Here is a 23310-nt window from a genome sequence, read left to right as displayed (position 1 = left end):
GGGGGGGGGGGGGGGGGGGGGCACGTAGTGCTGGGCGGGCCTGCGGCGGCAGAGGCCGGCGTGACGTTGCACCAGCCTGAGGCACCGTGCGTTCTCCCGGAGGAGTTGACCCTGGATCCCGGGACCCTGGCAGTGGCGGGCTGCACAGGCTCCCCGGAAGGGGGGTGTGGATAGTGACCTGTGCTCGCACAGAGGCTTCTTGGTGGCGGCAGCAACAGCCTTAGCGTCTCATGCCCGTCTCTGGGGTCCGCGCTTTTAGCCGCGGCTCACGCCCGTCTCTGGAGCTCCTAAATTTAAGCAGCACTCTTAATCCCCTCTCCTCGCGCACCAGGAAACAAAGAGGGAAGAAGAAGTCTCTTGCCTCTTCGGCAGGTGCAGACTTTTCCCCGGACTCCCTCCCGGCCAGCCATGGCGCACTAACCCCCTGCAGGCTGTGTTCACGCCGCCAACCCCAGCCCTCTCCCTGCGCTCCGACCAAAGCCCGAGCCTCAGCTCCCAGCCCCGCCCGCCCCGGCAGGTGAGCAGACAAGCCTCTCGAGCTGGTGAGTGTCCGTCGGCTCTGATCCTCTGTGCGGGAATCTCTCCGCTTTGCTCTCCGCACCCCTGTTGCTAAGCTGTCCTCTGCAGCCCCGAAGCTTTTACCCTCTGCCACCCGCAGTCTCCGCCCGCGAAGGGGCTTCCTAGCGTGTGGAAAGTTTTCCTGCTTCACAGCTCCCTCCCACTGGTGCAGGTCCCGTCCCTATCCTTTTGTCTCTGTTTATTCTTTTTTCTTTTGCCCTACCGAGGTACGTGGGGGGTTTCTTGCCTTTTGGGAGGTCTGAGGTCTTCTGCCAGCGTTCAGTAGTTGTTCTGTAGGAGTTGTTTCACGTGTAGATGTATTTCTGGTGTGTCTGTGGGGAGGAAGGTGATCTCCGCGTCTCACTCTTCCGCCATCTTCCCGGAAGCCTCAAAACATAAGTTTTATATGCACTGGGAAACCAAAATACTGGTGTGACATTTTTTTGCAGTATTCGCTTTATTGCTGTGGTCTGGAACTGGACCCAAAATATCTAGTAGATAGCCTGTAGTGTGTGATTTAATAGAAAATCCTTGGTAATTTGATATAGGATCCAAAGTGGAAATCCATCACCTGAGGACGACTAAAGGGCACGTGCTGAAACAGTGTCCACTGCGAAGGCCGGTGCCCCAAGTCGGGGGAACGGTGGCAGCCTGGGGAGGGAGCACGGGGAACGGCCTTTACATTAACAGGGAACCTGCAGCCAGCACCGCCTTGGTGCTACAGATCTTACAGCAGAGCTTTTGAAAAGATTTATGTTAGTTATAACCATAAACTGATTTTGAGATAGTTTGTCCTCACACAGCTTATGAAGGAGGTTTTTCTTCCTGAGACATTACCCACAGATCTGTGGCCTTGGAGCCCCGAATGTGGCTGTTTTATGCACAACTCTGATGAAATATTTAAAGATCTGTTAACAAGGATTAAAGCCCTGGGGGTACTGTTAGAAATTTGGCATTTTTATTTCTTGCAAGAATCCTGTGGGAAAAACATATCTTATGGGAAAAACTAATTGTATTTGTTAAAACAGTAACCATAGAAATAGAGAAGTGGAAACTTAAATAGACGTATTTATCACAAATGGAAACATTTGGAGTTGAATGTCCTCTGCATTATGCCCTCAACCACGTTTCTCTTGGACTCATTGTCTTACAAAATTTTCTTTAAAAGTCTATCACTTAAAAAAATTAAGTTATTATGATTGCTTTGGCTATAATTGTGAGTTTGATGGCAACTTCAGTTGATTAACAACTTGTTGCCATGGCGACGCACTAAAGAGGCATTTCAAAAATTTTTATCCAAAAACCATCTTCAGCAGAATAATCTAGGATATGTAGTTAAAAAAAAGTGATTTCCAGGCATTATTCCTGACATCCACTCCCCCAGCCCCAAATTCAGGTCCTGGCAGGGGCAGGGAAAAGTTGGTATTTTGCTCATTTCTAAATTTTGAAAACCACTGCCCAAGAAATATGATGAATTGGGCAGTGGCCTTGAAAAAGAAAGAATTTTAGAATAGCTATAGCGAAACTCTTGATTTTCCAGTTTAATGATTAAAAGTCTTTTTCGATAATACTTATTATAGGAATGGACTAGATGAAAGATGAAGCAGTTGTATTTGTGAAAAAGCAGATGAGCTTTGAGGGCAGTTAGCAGGGAAGGGAACGGAGCTAATTTTCCAAGAGTGGGAAGGAATGTAGGGGCAGCAGTTCCAACTACGGAGCAGTAGCTCAGGGGAGTCAGGGTTTTCAAATCACGATCAGTGACTTGGAAATGCCGGGCACATTTCTTAACCCCTGTGTATCTATGTCAAACAGAGCTAATATGAAGCGAGGTTAGTTTTTTAAAGTATAATTACTCAACCATAAAAAGGAACGAAATTGGGTCATTTGTAGAGATGTGGATGGACCTAGAGTCTGTCATACAGAGTGCAGTAAGTCAGAAAGAGAAAGACAAATATCATATATTAACACATATATGTGGAACCTAGAAAAGTGGTACAGATGAACATATTTCCCGGGCGGGAATAGAGGTGCAGACATAGAGAACTGACATGTGGACACAGGGAGGGAAGGAGAGGGTGGGACGAATTGAGAGAGTAAGATTGACATATATACACTACCATGCGTAAAATAGATAACTAAGTGGGAACCTGCTGTAAAACACAGGGAGCTCAGCTCTGTGCTCTGTGAAGACCTAGATGGGTGGGATGGCGGGGGGAGGTCCAAGAGAGAGGAGATGTGTGTGTGCATATGGCTGATTCACTTCACTGTGCGGCAGAAACTAACACAGCACTGTAAAGCAATTATACTCCAAAAAAAAAAAAAAAAGGTATATTCACTTTTTTATTGCAATTCTTTTCCTTCATGGTCCCTCCATGTCAGTTCTTGTCTGGATAGACACATAAGCAGATTGGCTCAACATGGAATTAATGTTTAATGTGTGAAAGTATAGGTAGTTCTGGACGGCAGTCCCGTGTTATTCCATGTTGCTTTGTTTCGTTATGAAAATGCCTCTTTATACTTTTAAATTAACTTTTATTGGAGTATAGTTGCCTTACAATGTTGTGTTAGTTTCTGCCCTACAGCAAAGTGAATCAGTTATACGTATACATATATCCGCTCTTTTTTAGATTTCCTTCCCATTTAGGTCACCACAGAGCATTTGAGTAGAGTTCCCTGTGCTATACAGAAGGTTCTCATTAGTTACCTGTTTTATACGTAGTAGTGTGTATATGTCAATCCCAATCTCCCAATTCATCCCACCCCCTTTTCCCCCCTTGTTAACCATAAGTTTGCTTTCTACATCTGTGACTCTGTTTCTGCTTTGCAGATAAGTTCATCTGTACCACTTTTCTAGATTCCACATATAAGCAGTATTATACGATATTTGCCTTTCTCTTTCTGACTTAACTTCACTCTTGTGTAACAAGCTCTACGTCTATCCGTGTCACTGCAAATGGCAGAAAATGCCTTTTTATATTTTAAAAATGTAATTTACCTCTGCTACAATAGACTCTTAGACTGTTCCCAAATAGCCTCACAATTTTTATTCTTGGATGGTTGTCTCAGTAAGCTGTTCTCAGCTTAAGTCTGGCTTTGCCGTTTACTGGCTGTCTGATCTCTGCAAACCTCCTAAAAGGTTCCTTTTCATCATCTATGAAAACAATGTATAGTGGTCACTAAATGAGAATATATATATATTTTACAACTATGCCTGGAATATGTAGGCACACAACAAAAGTGAATCCCTTTGCCTTACCAGACATGCCTGCTCTTAGACCGTGGAGTGTTTTGAAGGCGCGATACGAGCATTCTTGTCCTTCCCCGAACAGATCTCTGTCCTCAGTGCTATTCCTGTGTCCCCCACCCGATCCACAGCAGAGCTCTGCACCATTGGAAGCAAGATTTACTGTGGTCTTATTAGCACCACTAGTTATGAGTAACGGCTATTGGAATAATATATGAAAACTCAGTTCTTCTTTCTAGAATGAAATTTAAGTCTAAGTCTAGTTAACTGAAAATGTATTCATTTAAAGGTAGACAGGTTCAGGTGCAGTAGAGCCTCTTTCTAAATAAGTTCACATCATACCTATAAGTGCTTATAATTCATTCACCATAAGCCTTTAAAAATAGATTTGAGGCCTCTGACAATAAAATACACATATCCGGTAAGGCTGTTAAAATGGAAATTAAAAATTTTAAAACCATATAGCAGGAGCAAACAAGTATAATAATCACTTAGGCTAATAAAATTGTTGTGATTGAGCATTAAATTTAGCTCCCCTGTTCCTCGACAGATAAATAACTGCTTATTTTCCAGCTGCCCAAAGGGGCAGCAAGGAGTGATAATTACCGTCGTGCATCTTACTCAGCTGATGGTTTTCGAGGTGTGACAGTGTGTGAGCCAAGGTGCCAGGAGTCTTGAGGGCGGCAGGATGACGGGGGCAGAGTGGCCAAGCTCCGGAGTCTGGGGAAAGTCCCTGGTGTGGGTTCTGGATGGTAAATGATGAGGCAAAGCCAGAAGGACAGTGCCAGTCCAGAAGATGGCCAGCTCTGGGTTTACACGAAGGATTCGCCTTTGGTTTTTTATATGCTGATCTAGTGCTTAAGTGTCCAAGTTATTTTACCAACCATTTGATAACTAATGCGTATAGTGGTAATACCATCAGGAAGCATCAGTGTCTGTTTAGGGATAAGAACTTGAGACAGTGGCCAATTTGATTTTCTGACCTTTGTTTTCCAGTTTATCAAAATCTGAGCAAGAAGGCTCTGTATATTTACTTAGCTTTATGCAAACCCAAATATGTGAAAAATCATAAATGTATGAAATACAGTGCTGGAGATGATTTGGTTTTCAAAATTATTCTTTGCTTTACAAAAGGACTCTTTGTAAATATCCTTAAAGTGCCACTCTCCTTTAGTACATGACCATCTGGTTAGAATTCTTAAAATTCGATTTTCCTCCAAAGTTATGAAGATCCAAAGACATGAAAATATCTTTCATAAAGACACGTATGAATACAGAATTTGGTTACATATTCCAAGTTTAGATGGCCCCTGTAGGGGAGAGTGCCTCATATCATTGGATTAGGAAGGGGTGTTTCAAATTTCTACTGTTTTCATTGTAATTACATACAGCCTCGGAAAGAGCAATTTAACATTTCTTCATGAACATAAGGGGAAGATGTTGAATGGAGCACATAAACAAGTCATGTCTGTCTGCTTTCGAAACATTTTTTTAAGATATTATCTTTTTACTGTTTCAGTTTTAGACCTAAAGTCCACAGTAGGATTCCCAGGTTCGGGTCCAGTAGCTGAAATAGAAAGGCCTTGCTCTCCTGTACGCAGGATCTGGCTGGAGCGCTTGACCTGCCTTGTTTGTGTTTAGAGATGGTTTCCTTGCTTTTGAAACGTAAACAGTTGCATTGCAAAATTAAAAGAGAAGGACCTTGAAAAGGGTTGGAATATTAAAGCTTGAGAAAATTCTCTCTTTCTCCTTCACTACATTATGCACACTTAACATAAACTTCTGTCTACTGGTAGATCCAAAGCAGCAGGTGTCATTCTGGAAAGGATGCCAGTTTTGCCCTTTCACAGCTAGACTGCTTAGTTGCCTGGTACTGGCAGTCCCATGCAGTTTGGCTGTGTCCAGAGTGCTGAAATATCACCATAAATAAATATAGTACCAGATCAGAACAGCCAGCCCTGTATGACAGCAGCTGAGTGTAGAAATATTTTAAATGTTAATAGCTCTATTGAGATGTAATTTACAAACAGTAAAATGCAGAGATTTTCGGTGTGGATTTTGATGAGTTTGAGAAATGTATATCCTATATAACGACCACCCCAATCAAGACTGGGAACGTTTCCAGTGCCACAGAAGGTTCCTTTGTGCTCCTTTGTGGTCAGAGCTGCTCCCCGCCCCCTCCGAGACAGCCAGGCCTTTCTGTGACTGTTGTCAAGCTTCGCACCAACGGAAACACACAGTGTGCGCTCTCCCGAGTCTGTCGTCTGTGCCCAGCATGGTGTCTGTTTGACTGATGCATGTTCATGTGTGAATCAACAGTTCATCCTTTTTTGTTGGTGACGGTGGTCATTGTATGCATATACCACACTTGTTTGTGAATGGATACTCACCTGGGGTTGGGCATTTAGGTTGTTGCCAGCTGTTGGCTGTTCTGAATGAAACCGCAAGGAATACTTGTTCACACGGCTTTGTATTTTCATCTGTTTTGGGTGGAATCTCCAGGCATCGCAGGGTAGGCACATATTTAGATTTACAGTTTAACGTTAGTAAACCATTTCCTAAAGTGATTGTACAACTTTACCGCCCCACTGACATTGTATGAATGTTCTGGGAGCTCCACAGCCTTGCCAGTAATTGGCGTCGTCAGTCATTTAACTTATGGTGTGTAATAGCTGGTCATTTTGGTTTCTCTTACGAATAAGGATGTTGAGGAATTTTTAATCTGCTTGTTGACCATTCATGAACCTTCTTTTTTCCAAGAAGCTTCAAGTCTTTTACCCATTATTTATTGGGTTGTTAAGTCTTTTCTAAGGTAAGTGTATTACAAATGCCTATGGCTTAGTTTTCCTTTTTATTAATGATGATTTTGAAGAACTTGAGTTTTTTATTATGATGACAGTTGAATTTATCAGTTTATTCATTTATGGGTAGTGCTGTTTTTATGTTAAGAAATTCTTGACCATCTTACTATTATAAAGATTTTATCTTAAGTTTCTTCCTGAGTTTGATAGTTTTAGCTTCTATGTCTAGGTCTATAATCCATTTCAGACTAATTTGTACGTGGGATGTGAGGTAGCTGTCAGCGGGTTCATTTTGTTTTCACAAGTGGATATCCAGTGGGTCTAGTACCATTTGTTGAAAAGACTGGCCTTATTGAATGCCCTTGTGCTTGTTGAAGAGCAATTGACTGTATATATATGTCAATATATGTACACTATTCTGTTCCAAAAATATATTTGTCTATCCTTATGCCAGAACAACACTGTCTTAAGACTGTGGCGTTACGGTAAGTGTAGAGCTCAGATAGAATGGGTTTTCCTACTTTGTTCATTTTTTTCCCAAAATTGTTGTTCCACCTGGTAATATTTACTTTCAGGCTCCAATACTTCCTGCAGTATTTCTTGTAGTGCAAATCCGTAGGTGATTACTTTTTCAATTCTTTCAGTAAAATAAAATTCCTTTATTTTACTCCTTTTTGAAGGATATTTTTATAAAATTTAAAATCTTAGGTTGACAGTGTTTTTCCTCTCAGTGCTTTGACGGTGTCATTTCATTGTCTCCATGCCTCTGCTGTCTCTGATGAGAGGTTGGCTGACACTCCTGTCATGGTTCTTCTGTATGTAATTTGTTGTGCTTCTCTGACTGCTTTCAAGATGTTTTCCTTTGTCTTTCATTTTCAGTAGTTTGACTATGATTTGCCTAGGTTTTTTTTTTTTCCTTTCTATTTATTTTGCTTGGGTTTTGCTGTTCTTCCTAAGCTTATAAATTGGTATTTGGGACCAAAATAGGGAGATTTTTTGACATTATTCTTTCAACTTTTGTCTTGTTTGGCCATTATTTATGCTCCATGTTCACCTCTCCTTCTGGACCCCAAATACTGATACATGTATGTTAGACCAGTTGATATTATCTCATAAGTACCTGGGCTCTTTTCATTTTTTATAATCTTTTTTTTTTTTTTTTTTTGCGATACTCGAGCCTCTCACTGTTGTGGCCTCTCCCGTTGCGGAGCACAGGCTCCGGACGCGCAGGCTCAGCGGCCATGGCTCACGGGCCCAGCCGCTCCGCGGCATGTGGGATCCTCCCGCACCGGGGCACGAACCCGTGTCCCCTGCATCGGCAGGCGGACTCTCAACCACTGCGCCACCAGGAAAGCCCCCATTTTTTAAAAAAAATCTTTTATTGTGTATACTTGAGATTAATAATTTCTATGAATCTGTTTTCATGTTCACTCAGCTTTTTATCATGCCAGCTACAGTCTGTTAAGCCCATCCAGAAACTTTTAAATTTTGCTTTTCAGTTGTACAATTTCCATTTGTTTCTCTTTTATAGTTTCCATTTCACTGTCCAGATTCCCTGTCTGTTTCCTCATCAAGACCATTTTTCCTTTAAACCCTTGAACCTATTTTGATAGCTAAAGTCCCAACAACAAATAGATGTTGTCTGCTAGCTACAACATCTGGGTCAACTCAGGGTCTCTTTCTATTGACTGCTTTTGAAAAAGAAAATGAGTATGGCTCACATTCACATGGTTATTTGCATGTCTAATAAATTTTTATTCTATGTTGGACGTTATGAATGATACAATGTACAGAGTTGGGAGTATTTGTCTTCCTTTAAAAAGGGTAGTTTGTTTTATCAGACAGTTAATTACTGGCGGTTTCTTAATCTTGTTGAGGCTTAATTTTAACCTTTTTAAGGGCTGGTCTAGAGTAGCCCTTATGTAGGACATGGTTTCGACTCCGACACTATGGACTTTTTGGTGTCTCGGTCAAATTCTCATGGTATTATTGAGCTCTCTCCACTCTGGTCTCTCTACTCTCCCGTGCTGTGTGTCCTCTAGTGTCTTTGTCTCACTCCCAGCTCTGTATCAGCTGCTCTCTGCTTGGCTTCACCAAGTCTCACCTTGCACATGTGCAGTCCAGCCCTTGGCCAAGGTCCTGTGAGTAGCCCATCTAGACTTCTGGGGTCCCCTTCTTGGAGCTCTGTCTTCTCCAGTCTTTGTCCTCCAATTTCCAGCTGCTTCCTCAGCTCTGAACTATAATCTTTGTCTTCTCAGCACAGCCCAACTCCTTTTTTATGTTTCTCCTCCCTGTGCTGCTGGGAGGAAATGGTCTCCAGGCTGACATTCAGGGCTCATCTTGGTGCACTTAGGGATCACATTTCTGTGCTGCCTGTTGTCCAGTGTCTGAAATCACCACTTCATATATTTTGTCCAGTTTTATAGTTGTTACTCTGTCATGTGCAGAAGCCTCAGTGTGGTAGAAGTATTGTTTTGAACGTTGTTCCTGAGATTACTGGTTCTCAAGCTTAAGCTTGCATCAGATGCATCTGGAGGACTCGTTTACACAGAGACCCTTAGGCCCCATCCTTTAGTGTTTCTGATTCAGTAGGATTGGATTGGGGCCTGACAATTTGCATTGTCCAGGTGATAACTGATGCTGCTGGTCTGGAAACCACACTTTGAGAACCACTTACTTGGAAAGATGGATCTTGAGAAAAAAATGTTGGGATTTTATTTGGCACTTACTCCATACAATTTTTACCTTTCTTTTTTTGGGGGGGTAATAATACTTACATCTCAGTTTATTATAACATTATACGTCTTGCTCTTTTCATTCAAAGTATGAATTAATGAGGAATTTTTTTTTTGCACTGAGAAGGATAGATTCTCCGTTTAATTGATAGAAACAGAAAATACATGAGAGAATAAGTAAAGTTATTTAACAATGAAATACTACCATTCTTTTTTTTTTTTTTTGCCTTCACAAATAAATTTGATTCTTTCAAGTTATGAAACTTGTAGAACATGGAGTGTGATAAGTTTCAGAAGTAATTGCTTTTTGTTTCAGAAATAGGGTTTTATTTTAATTATTCTCAGACTTATTTGTATATATGTGAAGTGTGTGTGTGTGTGTGTGTGTGTGTGTGTGTGTGTGTGTGTGCTTTGTAGGTGAGATGTGAAACAGTGATAACCAGTAGGCTTGCTGGACCGGGCTCTACCTTGTCGTGTCCTCAGGTTTCCTGACAACTTACGCTTCATCCCTGAATAGCTCTTAATCCTTCTACCTTAGCATCACATATTATCTGCTTTCTTTGCCTCTTTTGGTTCAATGGCCCTATCTCTCACTTGTCAGGATTTTGACATTTATTGCTTCCTTTTACTCTAGTCCATATATTTCCCGTCAGCGTAAGGTTTATACTGGTGTCAGATGGTGACTCTCATTGTTGAGGATGCTGACATTGTTCTTACAGTGGCTGCAGCACAGGAAGTGTTCTCTCAACAACATCATAGAATATCTTGGATGGGAAAACGGATTCGTCCTATCCTTTCAAATTCTAATCAATCCTTGACAGATTTTTTATTTTTATTTATTTTTATAAATTTATTTATTTATTTTTGGCTGTTGCGTCCTCATTGCTGCACGCGGGCTTCCTCTAGTTGCAGCAGGCGGGGGCTACTCTTCGTTGCGGTGTGCGGGCCTCTCATTGCAGTGGCTTCTCTTGTTGTGGAGTACAGGCTCTAGGCACATGGGCTTCAGTAGTTGTGGCCCGTGGGCTCAGTAGTTGTGGTGCACGGGCTTAGTTGCTCCACGGCATGTGGGATCTTCCTGGACCAGGGATCGAACCCGTGTCCACTGCATTGGCAGGTGGATTCTTAACCACTGTGCCACCAGGAAAGTCCCGACAGATTTTTTAATGTAACAACTTTTTAAATGTTTTGGAAAAATTGGTACAACAGCCTTTGGTGGTTAGATTAGAAAGCTGTTTCATAGCACAGTTTCAATATTGTTTCAGCTGAAATGTGAGATTACAGCAATTTTAATCTCAATTTCAGAGACATGTTCTCTAATATTTTGACACAGGCATAGTGATATACTGATTACTAAATTCTCATTTCCAACAGGTCCATTTTGATGGCTGGGACCACAAATATGACTACTGGATGGATACAGACAGCCCTGACATTCACCCAGTCGGATGGTGTGACATCACAGGTCATCCCCTGGAAGTGCCGCATTGTGAGTATCTTGCTCTTTGTGTTGTTGCTTTTTAAATACGTAACCTGGAGCCTATCTTAATGCTGTTTATTTCATGTCATCGTAAGTATTTTAAAGCTCAGTATCACATAGGTGAATTGATTAATCAGCACTATAGCTACACTGAAAGCCAGTTATTCACAATTAAGCCTCAAAAGACATGCTCTATATAAATGAAGAGTTATCAACATTAAGGAATTATTTTGATAATGTTGTCTGGCAGAATCTTTGTTTTCCACATTTTAGTTTGGAAAACTGAGCCAGGTCTAAATCCATCTAATTTGGGCCTTCACTTTTAGCTGAAGTACTTTTTGTTTTCTTAAACATCTTATCTTAATTGATTTTGTTTTATAGAGTAGGTTTCAAAAAGTTTTAGAAGAACAGAAGTATTTTAAACTTCAGCAATTAAAAAAATTTTAGTTGTAAAAATTGGAAAAAAGACAACCTTCTGCTATGTCGGTATCTTCATTATTTCTGTCTTTCTGGGTACTTAAAGTTAAGGAGGTAATTAACCATTCTAAGTTCTAATAAACCTCGAACCAAAATATTTCATTCTTTCATCTGCAGGATTCCTCTGATCAGATTAGACTGACATGACTAATAACTAGTTTCAGACATTTTGCGAGCACTCTCCATCCTTATGTTTGCTTTGTTCCCCCACTGCTTCTGTTGTCCTCCCTTTGGTTTCTTGGGGTGAAGGTAACCTTCTATCCTGTTAATGAGGGTGAACCAGCCCAATGATGCTTGAAACTTAGATCTAAAAGGATTAACTGTGTCTTTGAAAGAGCTCCTTAACTTCTTTTAGAAATAAGGAGAATTACTGACTTAATAACCTGACAAACATTTTGACATTGTGCTAGATTCTTCAAAAGCTACACATGGATGAGGTGCAGGTCCTCATGCAACTTACAGTACATTAGCAAGTGCAGGGTCTGCATACAGAGAATGTAAAACAGGGAGAACAAGGTCAGTTCCATGGAGGGGGGAAGGGTTAGCATATTTGCTTTGTACTTTTTGCTGATCCCACTTTCTGTTCTCCCTGATCTTGCATCCCATCTTGCCAGGGAGGTGTCTCTTGGTTGATGTTAACTCATCCCAGTAAGCTTCTCAAGTAGGGATTTCAAGGGAGATGGGCCCGGATCAGCGTTTCAGGTACAGAGACAGCTGTCTTCATTCCGCCTCACCCATTACCTGTTCCTTGGTCAGGCTGCCTACCTGGCTTCTCGACCCAAATGTCTCAGAAGCTTCGCAAAGTCTATGGATCGAACCTCAGCTCCATCCCAAGCCAAAAGCTTGTCTTTCTACCGTAGTTGCTACTTGATTCCAAAGTTGCTGCTTCCCATGCAGTCATCCTAGACTCTGCTCCCTCCCTACCCCTCCCTCACCCCACACATACAGCCAGTCATCAAGTCTTGATGGTTCTCTTTCTTGATTTCTCAGAACCCATCTCTGACCCCTTCTTCCCCTTCCCAGTACCATTGCATTTGAGTTCTCATCACAGGTACAAATGGTTTGCAGAATATGGTCTGCAATTTGCTGGTTAGTGAGTCACACTGATCCTCCCAATCTAAAAATTCAGGCTCTAGAGGCAGGATTGCCTAGTGGTTGAGCGTGTGAAATCTGGAGTCAGAATTCTGACATGTGAATCTCAGTATCACTGCTTTGCTTAGCTGTGTGATCTGTGCCTGTTTCCTCATCTAGAAAATGGAGGTGATATTAGTGTGTCAGTCTCATAATCTGTAATGATGAAGTGAGATAAATTCGTGCATAACACCTCAAAAACTGCCTGGCCCACAGGATGTGCTCAATTAGTGTTAGCTGCTATCAGAAAATGATGTAACATTCTATAGATTTTCATTTTTACCTAAAACTACGTGAATTATTAAGGATTACAAAATTCGAAATTGTGCTAAAATGAATAGGTGACTAGAGTTTTGCAAATATTTAAATTTAGTTTTTTCTTAAGTCAGGCTTTCATGTATTCCTGGCAATATTATAAGACTCCTGTTTTGAGTATGTGCACTTAAGTAATTGGAATCCCTATTATTTGGGGGAATTAGATGTCTTCAGTTGGTCATGATATTGTATTACTGCTGTGCTTGCTTTTTGGTTATAAACGTGTTTGTTTGGATTAATTATTATTAATACAGTGTATTATAGGTTACTTGTTTAACCCTGTTTTTTGTAATTATTCATATCTGCATCATAGTCTTATTAATTTTTAAATACCTAGACTTTAAGACATGTTCATAGTGTGGTTCAGTATATATCATCCATGGCCCCATCATTAAAGCAAAAATACACACACACACACACACACACACACACACACACACACAATCCTACTCCAGTATTTATTTGCCTACTTATTTATCACAGAATCTTTTTCCACTGGAAAGTAAAGACAAATGGTTTGTCTAGGTCCTCCAGCAAAACAAAATTTGACGGTCTAGCATTGATGTTGCAACAGCTTCCTAACTATCTTGTCTCGTTTCTTTGCTGTAACAGTCTGTGTAAAACCCAGATCTAACCTCTCAGCAGTATCTTTAGGCTTGAGACTCCTTCACATGTACCAGGCCTGTCGCAGTCTGTCCTCTGCTCACCTCATGCCTTACCCTTCCACCGTTTTCCACCAAGAACAGAATTACTTCATTTATACTAAACAGAATGACTCATAGTGCCTTGAACATTGGCCTCATAAGATTCTGAAGACAATACGTCAGCTACACTCTGCTCTCTGAACTCCGTTTACAGAAAGTCACACCCTGCAGTCGGTGTCAGATGCCTGTGTGGTGGGGAGCTGGCAGGGGCACTTGCTCCGCAGTATGGACCACATGTAGCCTCTTCCTTCCTGTCCCGTCTCTTGTGGGTGTATTTGTACAAACAACCACATCAAATCATCTTTTACTGCCCATGCTATTTTAAGTCAAAGCGTTGATTTTATTTACTCATACAATTCAAACCAAATGTGTATGTCCAATATCTTTGATAATCAGATCAAAGTAATTATTGGGTTGGCCCAAAAGTTCGTTCGGGTTTTCCGTACCATCTTACTAAAAATCTGAACCAACTTTTCGGCCAACCCAATACATTTTGTAAGTAGATCTATAAAACCACACAGAACATTTTATCACATATGAGCAGATAAAGTCATCTTACCAACATTAATTTTCAGATATTTTAAGGTATTTTCAGAGATTTTAACTTTCAGACATTGTTTGTACTCTGTTGTTTTACTTTTGTGATATTTATGTGATTCAACAGTTGCCTTGAGTGCTTTATTACATATACTATGATAGCTTTATTGATCAAACATTGCAAAGACTACGAAACGTTTAGGGCTTGGGAAAAGGCTTAATTTTTATTTTAACTTATTTAATTTTGGCTGTATTGGGTCGTCGCTGCTGCGTGCAGTCTCCCTCCAGTTGCTCACTCCCTGCCACGGTGCACATGCCTCTCACCGCGGCGGCCTCACCCGTTGCGGAGCATAAGCTTCAGGTACACAGGCTTCAGTAGTTGTGGCATGCAGGCTCAGTAGTTGTGGCTCGTGGGCTCTAGAGCACAGTCTCCGTAGTTGTGACGCACAGGCTTAGTCACTCCGCGGCATGTGGGATCTTCCCGGACCGGGGCACGAACCCGCATCCCCTGCATCGGCAGGCGGACTCTCAACCACTGCGTCACCAGGGAAGCCCTCTCATGCACATTTTATTAGACTTAATTAAAATTTTGTTTTTCTAAATGAGTTTGTATCTATTTCTAATGTCATTCAATCAACATATTTATACTCACTGCAGAAACCGAGCCAAGATATAGTACATGCTGTATAGCCCCATACTTCTGTAGAAATGTTTGTGCAGTGTATTTTGGCCAAGACCATGATATTTAATAATTCATAATCTTCAATCACAAAGGACAAATGTAAGTTCTTGAAAAGGTAACTGTGAAAAGCCTCTTGAGAGTGAAACTTGAATGTCCCCATTCAGCTGGGAAGAGCGCCAGCTTGTAGGATTAGGTGACGATGACTTCCTCTTAGTCTCTGTTACCAGCCAGGTGCTCACAGGCACTTCACCTTGTGTCCACTGTCCGACTGAGATCTCCTTTTCTTAGGCCATGCGGACACAATTTTCCTGTTTTATCTGACATATAATCCTGCATGGTGGACTTTTTCTACAAGTAGAATCAAAATTAAATACTTAAGATTTAGCACTAAGGTGTCAGGATCTTTCTGTTGTGCTTTGCATTCCCTGAATGTCCTTAAAAAGATATAAAAATATCAGAACCAAAAGCCCATGCCAACTTCAGGCAGCTACAGCATTGCCTTTTGGCAGTCTTTTCAGTCATAGCGTTTGGAAACTGTAATCCCAGTCACATTCAATGCTAAATTTGTTTAAATAGAGCTCATTTCTTTTATTATATTATTAATCATTTGTCCACAAATCCACCAGGCAATGGGATGCCCGATGTTTTTGGCTTTGGAAATTTACCGAGCTTGAGAAGCAAGATGATAGACTTCAGAGTTAGAAAAACTTGGGTTTAAATTTCCATTCTGCCCTGACTGCCTGTGCCTTTGGGTGAGTTACTTCACCTCTGGGACTCGCAGGCTTGGGAGATGAAATGGCTTGACCACCGTAATGCCTGCTGCTGGTTGTCTGGGCTCAGTGACCCCACAGGAAGGAGCAGGGCCGGGTGAAGAGCACAGGCACATTTGCTTCCTAGGCCACCGTTTCTCTTCACTGATCCAGAAAATTGGGAGTTGACTTTACTTCCTAAAGCTTAAACAACCAGCATGGTTCTTTGTTATAATTGCACTGTCCATAAAGGGGCTGCTGATCTCTGAGTGAATTTGGAATGACATGTAGGACAGTTTGAAAAATTTAGAATGACTGACTTAGACAAGAAAAGCAGGCCCTTGGGGCTTCCCTGGTGGCGCAGCGGTTGAGAGTCCGCCTGCCGATGCAGGGGACACGGGCTCGTGCCCCGGTCCGGGAGGATCCCACATGCCGCTGAGCGGCTGGGCCCGTGAGCCATGGCCGCTGAGCCTGCGCGTCCGGAGCCTGTGCTCCGCAACGGGAGAGGCCACAACGGTGAGAGGCCCGCGTACCGAAAAAAAAAAAAGAAAGCAGGCCGCATAAGCCCCATGAAACTACGAATGAAAGAACTTTGCTGTTCTTTAAAATAAAAATCTGAATATGTTTTGCACCCACTTCCAATGTGCGTGTGGGTTTTTCACCCACACCAAGCAATTCTCCGACACCAGCCAGGTGTCCCACGGTTCAGCTCAAGTCTAACACTGTTTACTGGAGGTTAGGGCTCAGTCCTACATGACTGCCCCCGCATCCCCATCCCCAGTTCACACACCAGTCACAAGTCCAGGTGGTCACCTGTGCTTCCGGGGGACTGGCTGTAGATCTGGAGGTTCCCACCACCCGCTCCTTAGGTTTGATTTGCTAGAGCAGCTCACAGAACTCAGAGGAACAGTTTACCCGCTAGGTCACTGGTTCATCATAAAAGGATCTAACTCAGGAGCAGCCTGTGGAAGAGATGTGCAGGGTGAAGTCTGGGGGAGGGGTCGGAGCTCCCCTGCCCTCCCCAGGCCCCACTCTCCTCCAGTCTCCAGGGTTTCACCAACCTGGCCATCCTTTGGGGTTTTTGTGGAGGCTTCATTACGGAGGCACGACTGATTAAATCATTGGCCATTGGTGATTGAACTTGACTTCCAGCTCCTCTCACCTCCCTGGGGTCGGGGCTCGGGGGGTTGGACTGGAAGTCTGGGAGTTCCGAACCTCTGATGATTGGTTCTCCTGGCCACCGGCCCCCATCCTTCCATGCTTTCCAAAAGTCACCTCATTAATGTTAACAGAAGACACAGGACATTCCAAGGATTTTAAGAGCTCTGTGCCAGGACAGGGATGAAGACTCAGTATATACTTCTTATTATAACTCACAATAGCAGTCGTAAATGTACAGCACTAGAGACATGAAGTTAGTCTCACTGTCGTTCGGTAGCTTTCTGGTTGTTTGACGAGACGCATGTCAGCAGCTCTCCTGTGCGCCTTCCCCGGTCGGTGGGCACAGCTTGCAGCTCCTTTGCCCCCATTGTGGGCCACGGCCCTGTCCTCTGTCCTTCGGTCTGCTCCTGCCTCTCTCCTTAGTCTACAGGGGTGGCTCCTTGGCCTCTGGGTGGGCTCTGCATTCCTTGTGCCCAGTGTTTATGCCACAGCATTTGGGTAGAAGGTGAAGTTCTTTGCAGTCAGGGGTCAGCTCCTCTCCAAAGCTTTGTCTGATGTCCTCAGGGAGATGAATTGTCTCTTCATCCTCGTCGTCCCGCAGGATTTTGTCCTCTGTTCTGTTGCGTTAGAGTGACCTTTTTCTTGCTGCTCTCCTGCCCTGGCGTCCTCACCTGGGGCCCCTGGAAGCTCCCGCCAGGGTTTTTGCTCTTTTCCCTGCTTGCTCTCAACTGAAAAAATAACGCACAGCATGAGAGTTGTGAGTTAAGTTTAATTTGGGACAAAATGGGGACCATAGCCCAGAAGACAGCATTTCAGATAGCTCTGAGAAACTGTTCCAAAGATGTAGGGGGAAGGTTGGTATAGATGTGATTTTGGTGAAGGGCGAAGTGTGCAACCAAGCACATATTTTTTGCAGAAGGTTACTGCTAGTGACAAGGAGCAGACGTCACCATGAGGGATTTTAGTGCTTTTCTAGACACAAGGAGATACAAGAACTGGGCTCATAAAATCAGCGCCTGAAAATATCTAACTGTCTGAAGACCTGTTGTGCCAGTTTTTCCCAAAGCACAGAGTTCACCCTGAACTCGTTTCAGGGGGTGTTGAAGGTCAGCAGCTGCAGCGGCTCGTGGTTTACTCCTCGTCGAGGTAGATGGCAGCTGCCAGTTTGTAGCTGGCATCGCCTGGCCCGCCGCCCTGGCCCTGGCACTGCCTGCAGCACGCCAGCTGTGTGTCTCCGCTTGAGCTGCTGCTGTTCCTTGGCTTGCAGCTGGATGCCGCCGCATGCTACCTCCTGAGGCTCGCTCAGGTGTCCCCTCCCGGACAAGCCCCCTGCACCCTTTGGCCCCGGAGCCGCCTCTGTTTCTCGGCACAGTCCCCGCGCGCCGACTGGTGGGATGTGCTTCTGTGCCTCTGTGCTCGCCGTCCCGCTTTCTAGAATAGCTCTCCCCGGCAGGCAGGGGCCGCCCGCTGCCGGTCCCCGTCGCAGGCTCACCCCGCCGCCACGAGCAGGCAGGCTCGGGCTGCAGACACAGGTTGAGGGGGGGACGGTGGCTCCCGGAGGCCACGAGGTCTGCGGGGCAGGCTCTTTGTATCACTCACCTCTGCTGCTCTGACCGTTCACAGCTCTTGCAGGTGGTGGATGCATGTCAGAAAAATGCCTGTGACGGGGCCAGAGTCAAGTGTGCTCGTCAGCCCCCTGGCCTGGCCCTCTGACCCTAGCTGACCTCCCCCCGCCACCCCACCCCGTGGACCAGGATGGCTCGGCCCCGTCCGCCGTGCACAGTGGGCCGCTGAATGTCTGACCCGTCTGTTTGTCATTTTCCTGACTTCCTACACTTTATAAAGGTCATTTGTCTATACTTATTTCACCCCCCTGCCCCTTCAGGCCTTGTTTTAAACACTCTTTTAGAAATCAGAGTTAAACAGAAGGAAATATTCGATTGCATGGAAACGTTTTGTTCATATTTTAAGGTAGTGATAGAAATAATGAAATAGAAATATGACAGGTCCCAGTGCCTCTAATAAAGTAGATATAGCTGGAGACAAAAGAATCATCGTTTAAATTAAATGCAGGTTTGGATGCGCCACGTGGTAACCAATCGACGTTTCTCACCAGCGCAAGTATAGTGTTTTTTTTTCTGAAATGACAAAAGTACCAGTGTGCCATCACAGGAGCCTGTGGGGATGTGGGTGACACAGGGCCACCAGCCCTCCAGGGAGAGCCTCTCCCGGCAGGCGACCCTCCCAGCAGACTGGACTGGCCTCTGTGCTGGCGCCGTGAATGCCCCATCCCAGCTTGAGAGGAACAAACCACCCTCTGAGCAAGGGTGCGGGACCCAGCAGGTGTAGGAGAGAGGATCTGATTCTTATTCTCGGAAAGTTCCAGCCAACTAGAAAAAACGCTTTGTCCTTGGGAGGCACCAGCGATGTGGAGGTAGAACATAAACCTGCCAGAATCCTCTGAGCTCGTCAATCCCCCAGCCATCATTCAAGGGCCTAGAGACGCAGTGGTTTGCCCACCTTGTTAGAGACAAAGGTGGGCCTCTGGCCCTGGTTGGAATGTACTTCCTGACTTGGCTGAATCCACAGTGTGTACCTTTATAATCAGGTCAGGCTCCACTCCCGTTACCCCTCTTCAGATGCGGGTTGGGGTGGGGGGTGACCCAGCCGGTATGAGGTTCCAGCCGTGGAGAGGCCTCTGGCAGTGCTGAGCCTGCGTTTCCAGAAAGGGACAGCAGCCTCTGTTTTGCAGCATCAGCAGCGTTGCAGGGGGCATGATGGGAAGTGGGGGGCAAAACACAGAAATAGGTGACATTGCATCACAGCCTTATGCCTGGAGAGTCTGCAGTCAGAGTACGTTGCTCGTGAAAATCAGCAGCTCACAGGGTGTGCAGCTGCTTCTAGGGAAAAGGCTGGATGAGCCTCACTGATCCATAAAGAGGCATCCTTCTTGGGCCTGGGGGACCAGTATCTTCATGCCCCAAGATGCTGCCCCCAAGTTGTGTGGTCTGGCTGTTTTCTCTAGTCCTCAGCTCTCTCTTTACATGGCTTTTGTATCCTGACCCCAGGCCTCTGCTTACCCTCCAGCCCTTTCAGAGACCCCGAGCCTCCTCACTAAGGCACGGATGAACTTCTGGGTCCCTTGTGATCCCACACAGGCTGTGCTGAAGCAGGACAGCCTTGGGCTCATTAACTTGGCCACTGGCCACTGCTGCACCATCACCTTCTCTCATGTGGGATCGTTTCCTAGTGATGCACAGCCACTCCTTAGTATACCAAAGGAGGCAGATAGCTGGCCCTCACCCAGCCTTGTCTGGGGGCTCCCTATTCATAAATAAATGCCCACTTCAGCACCAGCCTGAGGAGGGGGGTGGGATGAGACCAGAGGGGGAAATGCAGGAAGAGAGAGAGAACGTGAGGTGAACACGCAACACCTCTGACCCCCTTGTCTTCCTTTCACCTCCCTCTGCTCCACTCACTCCTTTCTTTCCATTTCTTAAATGCAAATTTTTCCACCCCAGGGCCTTTGCATACGCCATCTTCTCTGTCCAGAACAGTCCACCTGCTCTTCTAAGATATGACTCTTTCCCACCCTTTAGAGTTCATCTCAAATGATCCCGTCTGAGCAAGGCCTTCCTGGCCACGTTACATCACTGTGATTTTCCATCTCACCACTCCCTTTGCTCCTCTGTGCATATCACAATACGTAATTACTCTAATTGTCTGTTTCCTTGCTTTCTGTCACTAGTCCCCATGAGACTGTCAGCTTCATGAGTGGAGTGTCTGTCAGCATTTCCCCAGTGTCTGGCTTCCAATAAGTATTTATCTGTTTATCCACTTCTCTCTCTAAGAGTTGGTTAATAACTTATGCCAAAACAACAAGCATCTCGAGAGACCAGCCTGGGCTCTCGCCTGCAACCTTTATTGAGTGAGGTCTTGAGTAGTAGCTATGCAGTTAGTCTGTTCAGGCCCTAGTAGGGGACACGTGGGCCAAACATCCCCCACAGCTAACAAAAGAATCTTTCATGAATAGGAAGTCGACAGGCAGAAAAAGGAGATTTCCTAGCTGGCTTCCGTGTCTAAGTAATCTTGTCATCGTTCTTTCGTTAGCTTCTGCTTGATTTATGTCTGGAAGTAATTGTGATGCTTGATTACACAATAAACAAAACATTATTATGAAGTTAAAGTGTATATTAATAGTAGTACAAACTACTATAAGAATATCTATAACCTTTATAACTTATATTAAGGGCCTTGAGAACATTGCTAATTTATTTAACTGTTAAACATAAATAAGCATAACAGAACGTAACTTGATAGAAGATATAGCTCATTTTTATTCCATTTAGTTCATTACCCAGCAGGTGTATAAATACGACAGAATGAATCGTAAATACCATACCATGTGGCCTGGCACATTGTTTATCCTGTTAAGTGAGATAAATCTACATTAAGGAATAAATGATTAATAAAGCCCTCTTTGGGACCTTTGGGATTAGAAACATTTGGGACCCAATTTCGAATTGGGAATTAGAAAAATTTTATTCTGTCAGAGATGGAAATTCACTTAGATTATAAAAAAGGAGTTAATGCAGTTATAATCCAGATATGGAATGATACATATGATGATGGATAGATGTCTTTCCAAGGAAAAATTGAAGATGGTTAACTTAGCCAGGTAACAGCACATTTCCAATTTCATTCTGTTTTAAGGAGAATTTCATAAGGAATCTTTAGTACTCGTTCTTCCAAAATACAGCAAGCAAGTAATCAGCAGTTTTAAGAGTCCCTAAGTACTCATTGACTTGATAGACAATTACAGCATATTGTGTTAAAAAAAAAAAAGTTAGCTATTTTAGAAGTCCCTAATTACAGATTTACATGATAGACTTATCAGGGAAAATAATACATTTCAAAATGTACTCACAGTCTTAATGATATTTCTGTTTTAAATGTTCCTTGTTGAAGTGCTCGTCCTGTATACTCTACCTGCTGGAGGGGTGAGGGCAGGATTCACTCACTTTGTTCTAAAGCTTGGTCTCTGGTGCCCTGTGCAGGTTACCTGCTCCCCGTAGCCACACGCCGTTCACAGCTGAGGTGTCCTGTGACCAGGTGGTCTTAGTTGTCCATTACAGATGCTGGTAGATTGTGTCTAAACAAGGTACATCTCTGGGCAAAGTCACTGGCACTGAAAACAAATGCACACTAACTTCTAAAAGTCATGGAATAACCCAGTGGTTTGACAGTGGGTGAAACCGGTCCTTACCCTGTTCCAGTTTATGAGTCACATCGGACCAGGTTTGTGGACGTCAGCACATGGACGTCCACCTTTCAGGATTTCTCTGACAGAGTTGTCACCCTCTTCAGAAGACCATAATGCCTTCAAGAAAAGGGGACAAGATGCAATTATTATACTCCTATTCCTTTGGCCCCCTACAGGGCCTGATTGATGGGATCCTTGGGTGATCGACTGCCTGCCTGGAAATACGACTGGAGAGGGAAGGTTTTCCCTTCTTAGGGGGTAGTGTTTCTGTTGTCACTGAATGAAGGTTTACTTGGTATCACCAGTATACTGAGCACTGTGCCAGGACTTGGAAAGTCCTTTGGGACATAGTTGTGCACTGGTGACCAGGATGACGAAGCTTGGAGGGAGAGCTGGCCCTCTGGGAGCCTTGGTGGAGGTCATGCAGGGCACTGCAGCGCTAGCTGGGCACCGGGATTCGGTGTGAGGAGACAGAAATTCCTCCTCCCGAGATGCTTTCTCCTGTCCACACCTACTTCTTCTCTCACACTTAGGGCTTGGAGGTAGGTGAGGGCAACTCCACAGTTGCTTTAAAGACAAGCTTAGTGCTGTTAGCATCTTGGAGATGTTTTGTTCATTTGTCTTTCCTCGTATTAGAAAGATTAAAAAATACTTGTCCATTTTATTTTATAAGTAGATACATCTGTAAAGGACTCCATGGAATGATGATAGAATCAAATATTTTTCATGTAAAATAAACACTATATATTTGCATTATAAAAGAAGCTGTATGGAGATTATGGGTTTTGTTTTCCATTTCACTCTGCATTTTAAGCAACCAAGAATCAAGAAGTTGAAAATTGATACACAAACCTAAAATTGAATGAATACTGCAAATGACAAACTTATAGAACTGAAAATATACAGAATTATTGGGTAGCTAAGAGCCTTTGGCTTATACATTACTTTTCATCCATGTTTTGATATTCATTTTAAGCCAGAAAGTAAAAATTAGAATTGTTTTCCTTGGCAAAAGAGCGAGTTTCACTTCACATGAGATCACTGTGATTATCAGAGAGGGCAGAACACCGGCCACTTCTTGGGCTAACAGCTCTCCATGCCTGCACACCCGGCAGCCTGACCACAGGCCTCTCCTCCATGCCCTGCTCCTGGGACCCACGTGTCTGGGAGCTCCTTGAGCCGAGGCTGCAGACGCACGGTCAGAGCTGCCGAGGCTGGGCCAGCAGCCTGCTGTCCTCTCCTGCGTCTCGCCAGCCCCAGAGCATTCTTTAGAATGTTCCTAATTTGACTGGCGTTATCCCTTCACAGACATTTTCTCTCTGCACCATTATTTCTGTCAGCACCAAACAGTTGAAGGCATTGAGCAGGACACAGCTGCTGATAGCATGCCACTTGTCCTTCTGCAGCCCTGACCCTCTCCTTCAGGACACCGTGCCCTTGAATCATCCTACATTCTCCTTATTGCTGGTTTACTTG

The 23310-nt window shown here is 44.0% G+C and overlaps 1 protein-coding gene across 6 annotated transcripts in view; it reads left to right on the top strand.

Moving 5' to 3' along the window:
• The window catches only part of L3MBTL4 (L3MBTL histone methyl-lysine binding protein 4), a 352211-nt gene that overhangs the window by 176395 nt on the left and 152506 nt on the right, over positions 1–23310 (top strand). For all 6 annotated transcript variants that reach the window (XR_003794451.1, XR_003794450.1, XM_029228654.1 and 3 more), the window contains one exon: positions 10710–10824. Coding sequence is in view for 4 of the 6 variants with exons in the window: in XM_029228654.1 (XP_029084487.1) it covers positions 10710–10824 (115 nt within the window). In the remaining 2 variants the exon portion in view is untranslated. The remainder of the gene's footprint in view (positions 1–10709; positions 10825–23310) is intronic.

Source organism: Monodon monoceros, unplaced genomic scaffold (assembly GCF_005190385.1).
Source record: "Monodon monoceros isolate NGI ecotype Baffin Bay Population unplaced genomic scaffold, NGI_Narwhal_1 Super_Scaffold_1, whole genome shotgun sequence".
Lineage (NCBI taxonomy): Eukaryota > Metazoa > Chordata > Mammalia > Artiodactyla > Monodontidae > Monodon > Monodon monoceros.
This window is presented reverse-complemented; position numbering and strand designations above follow the sequence as displayed.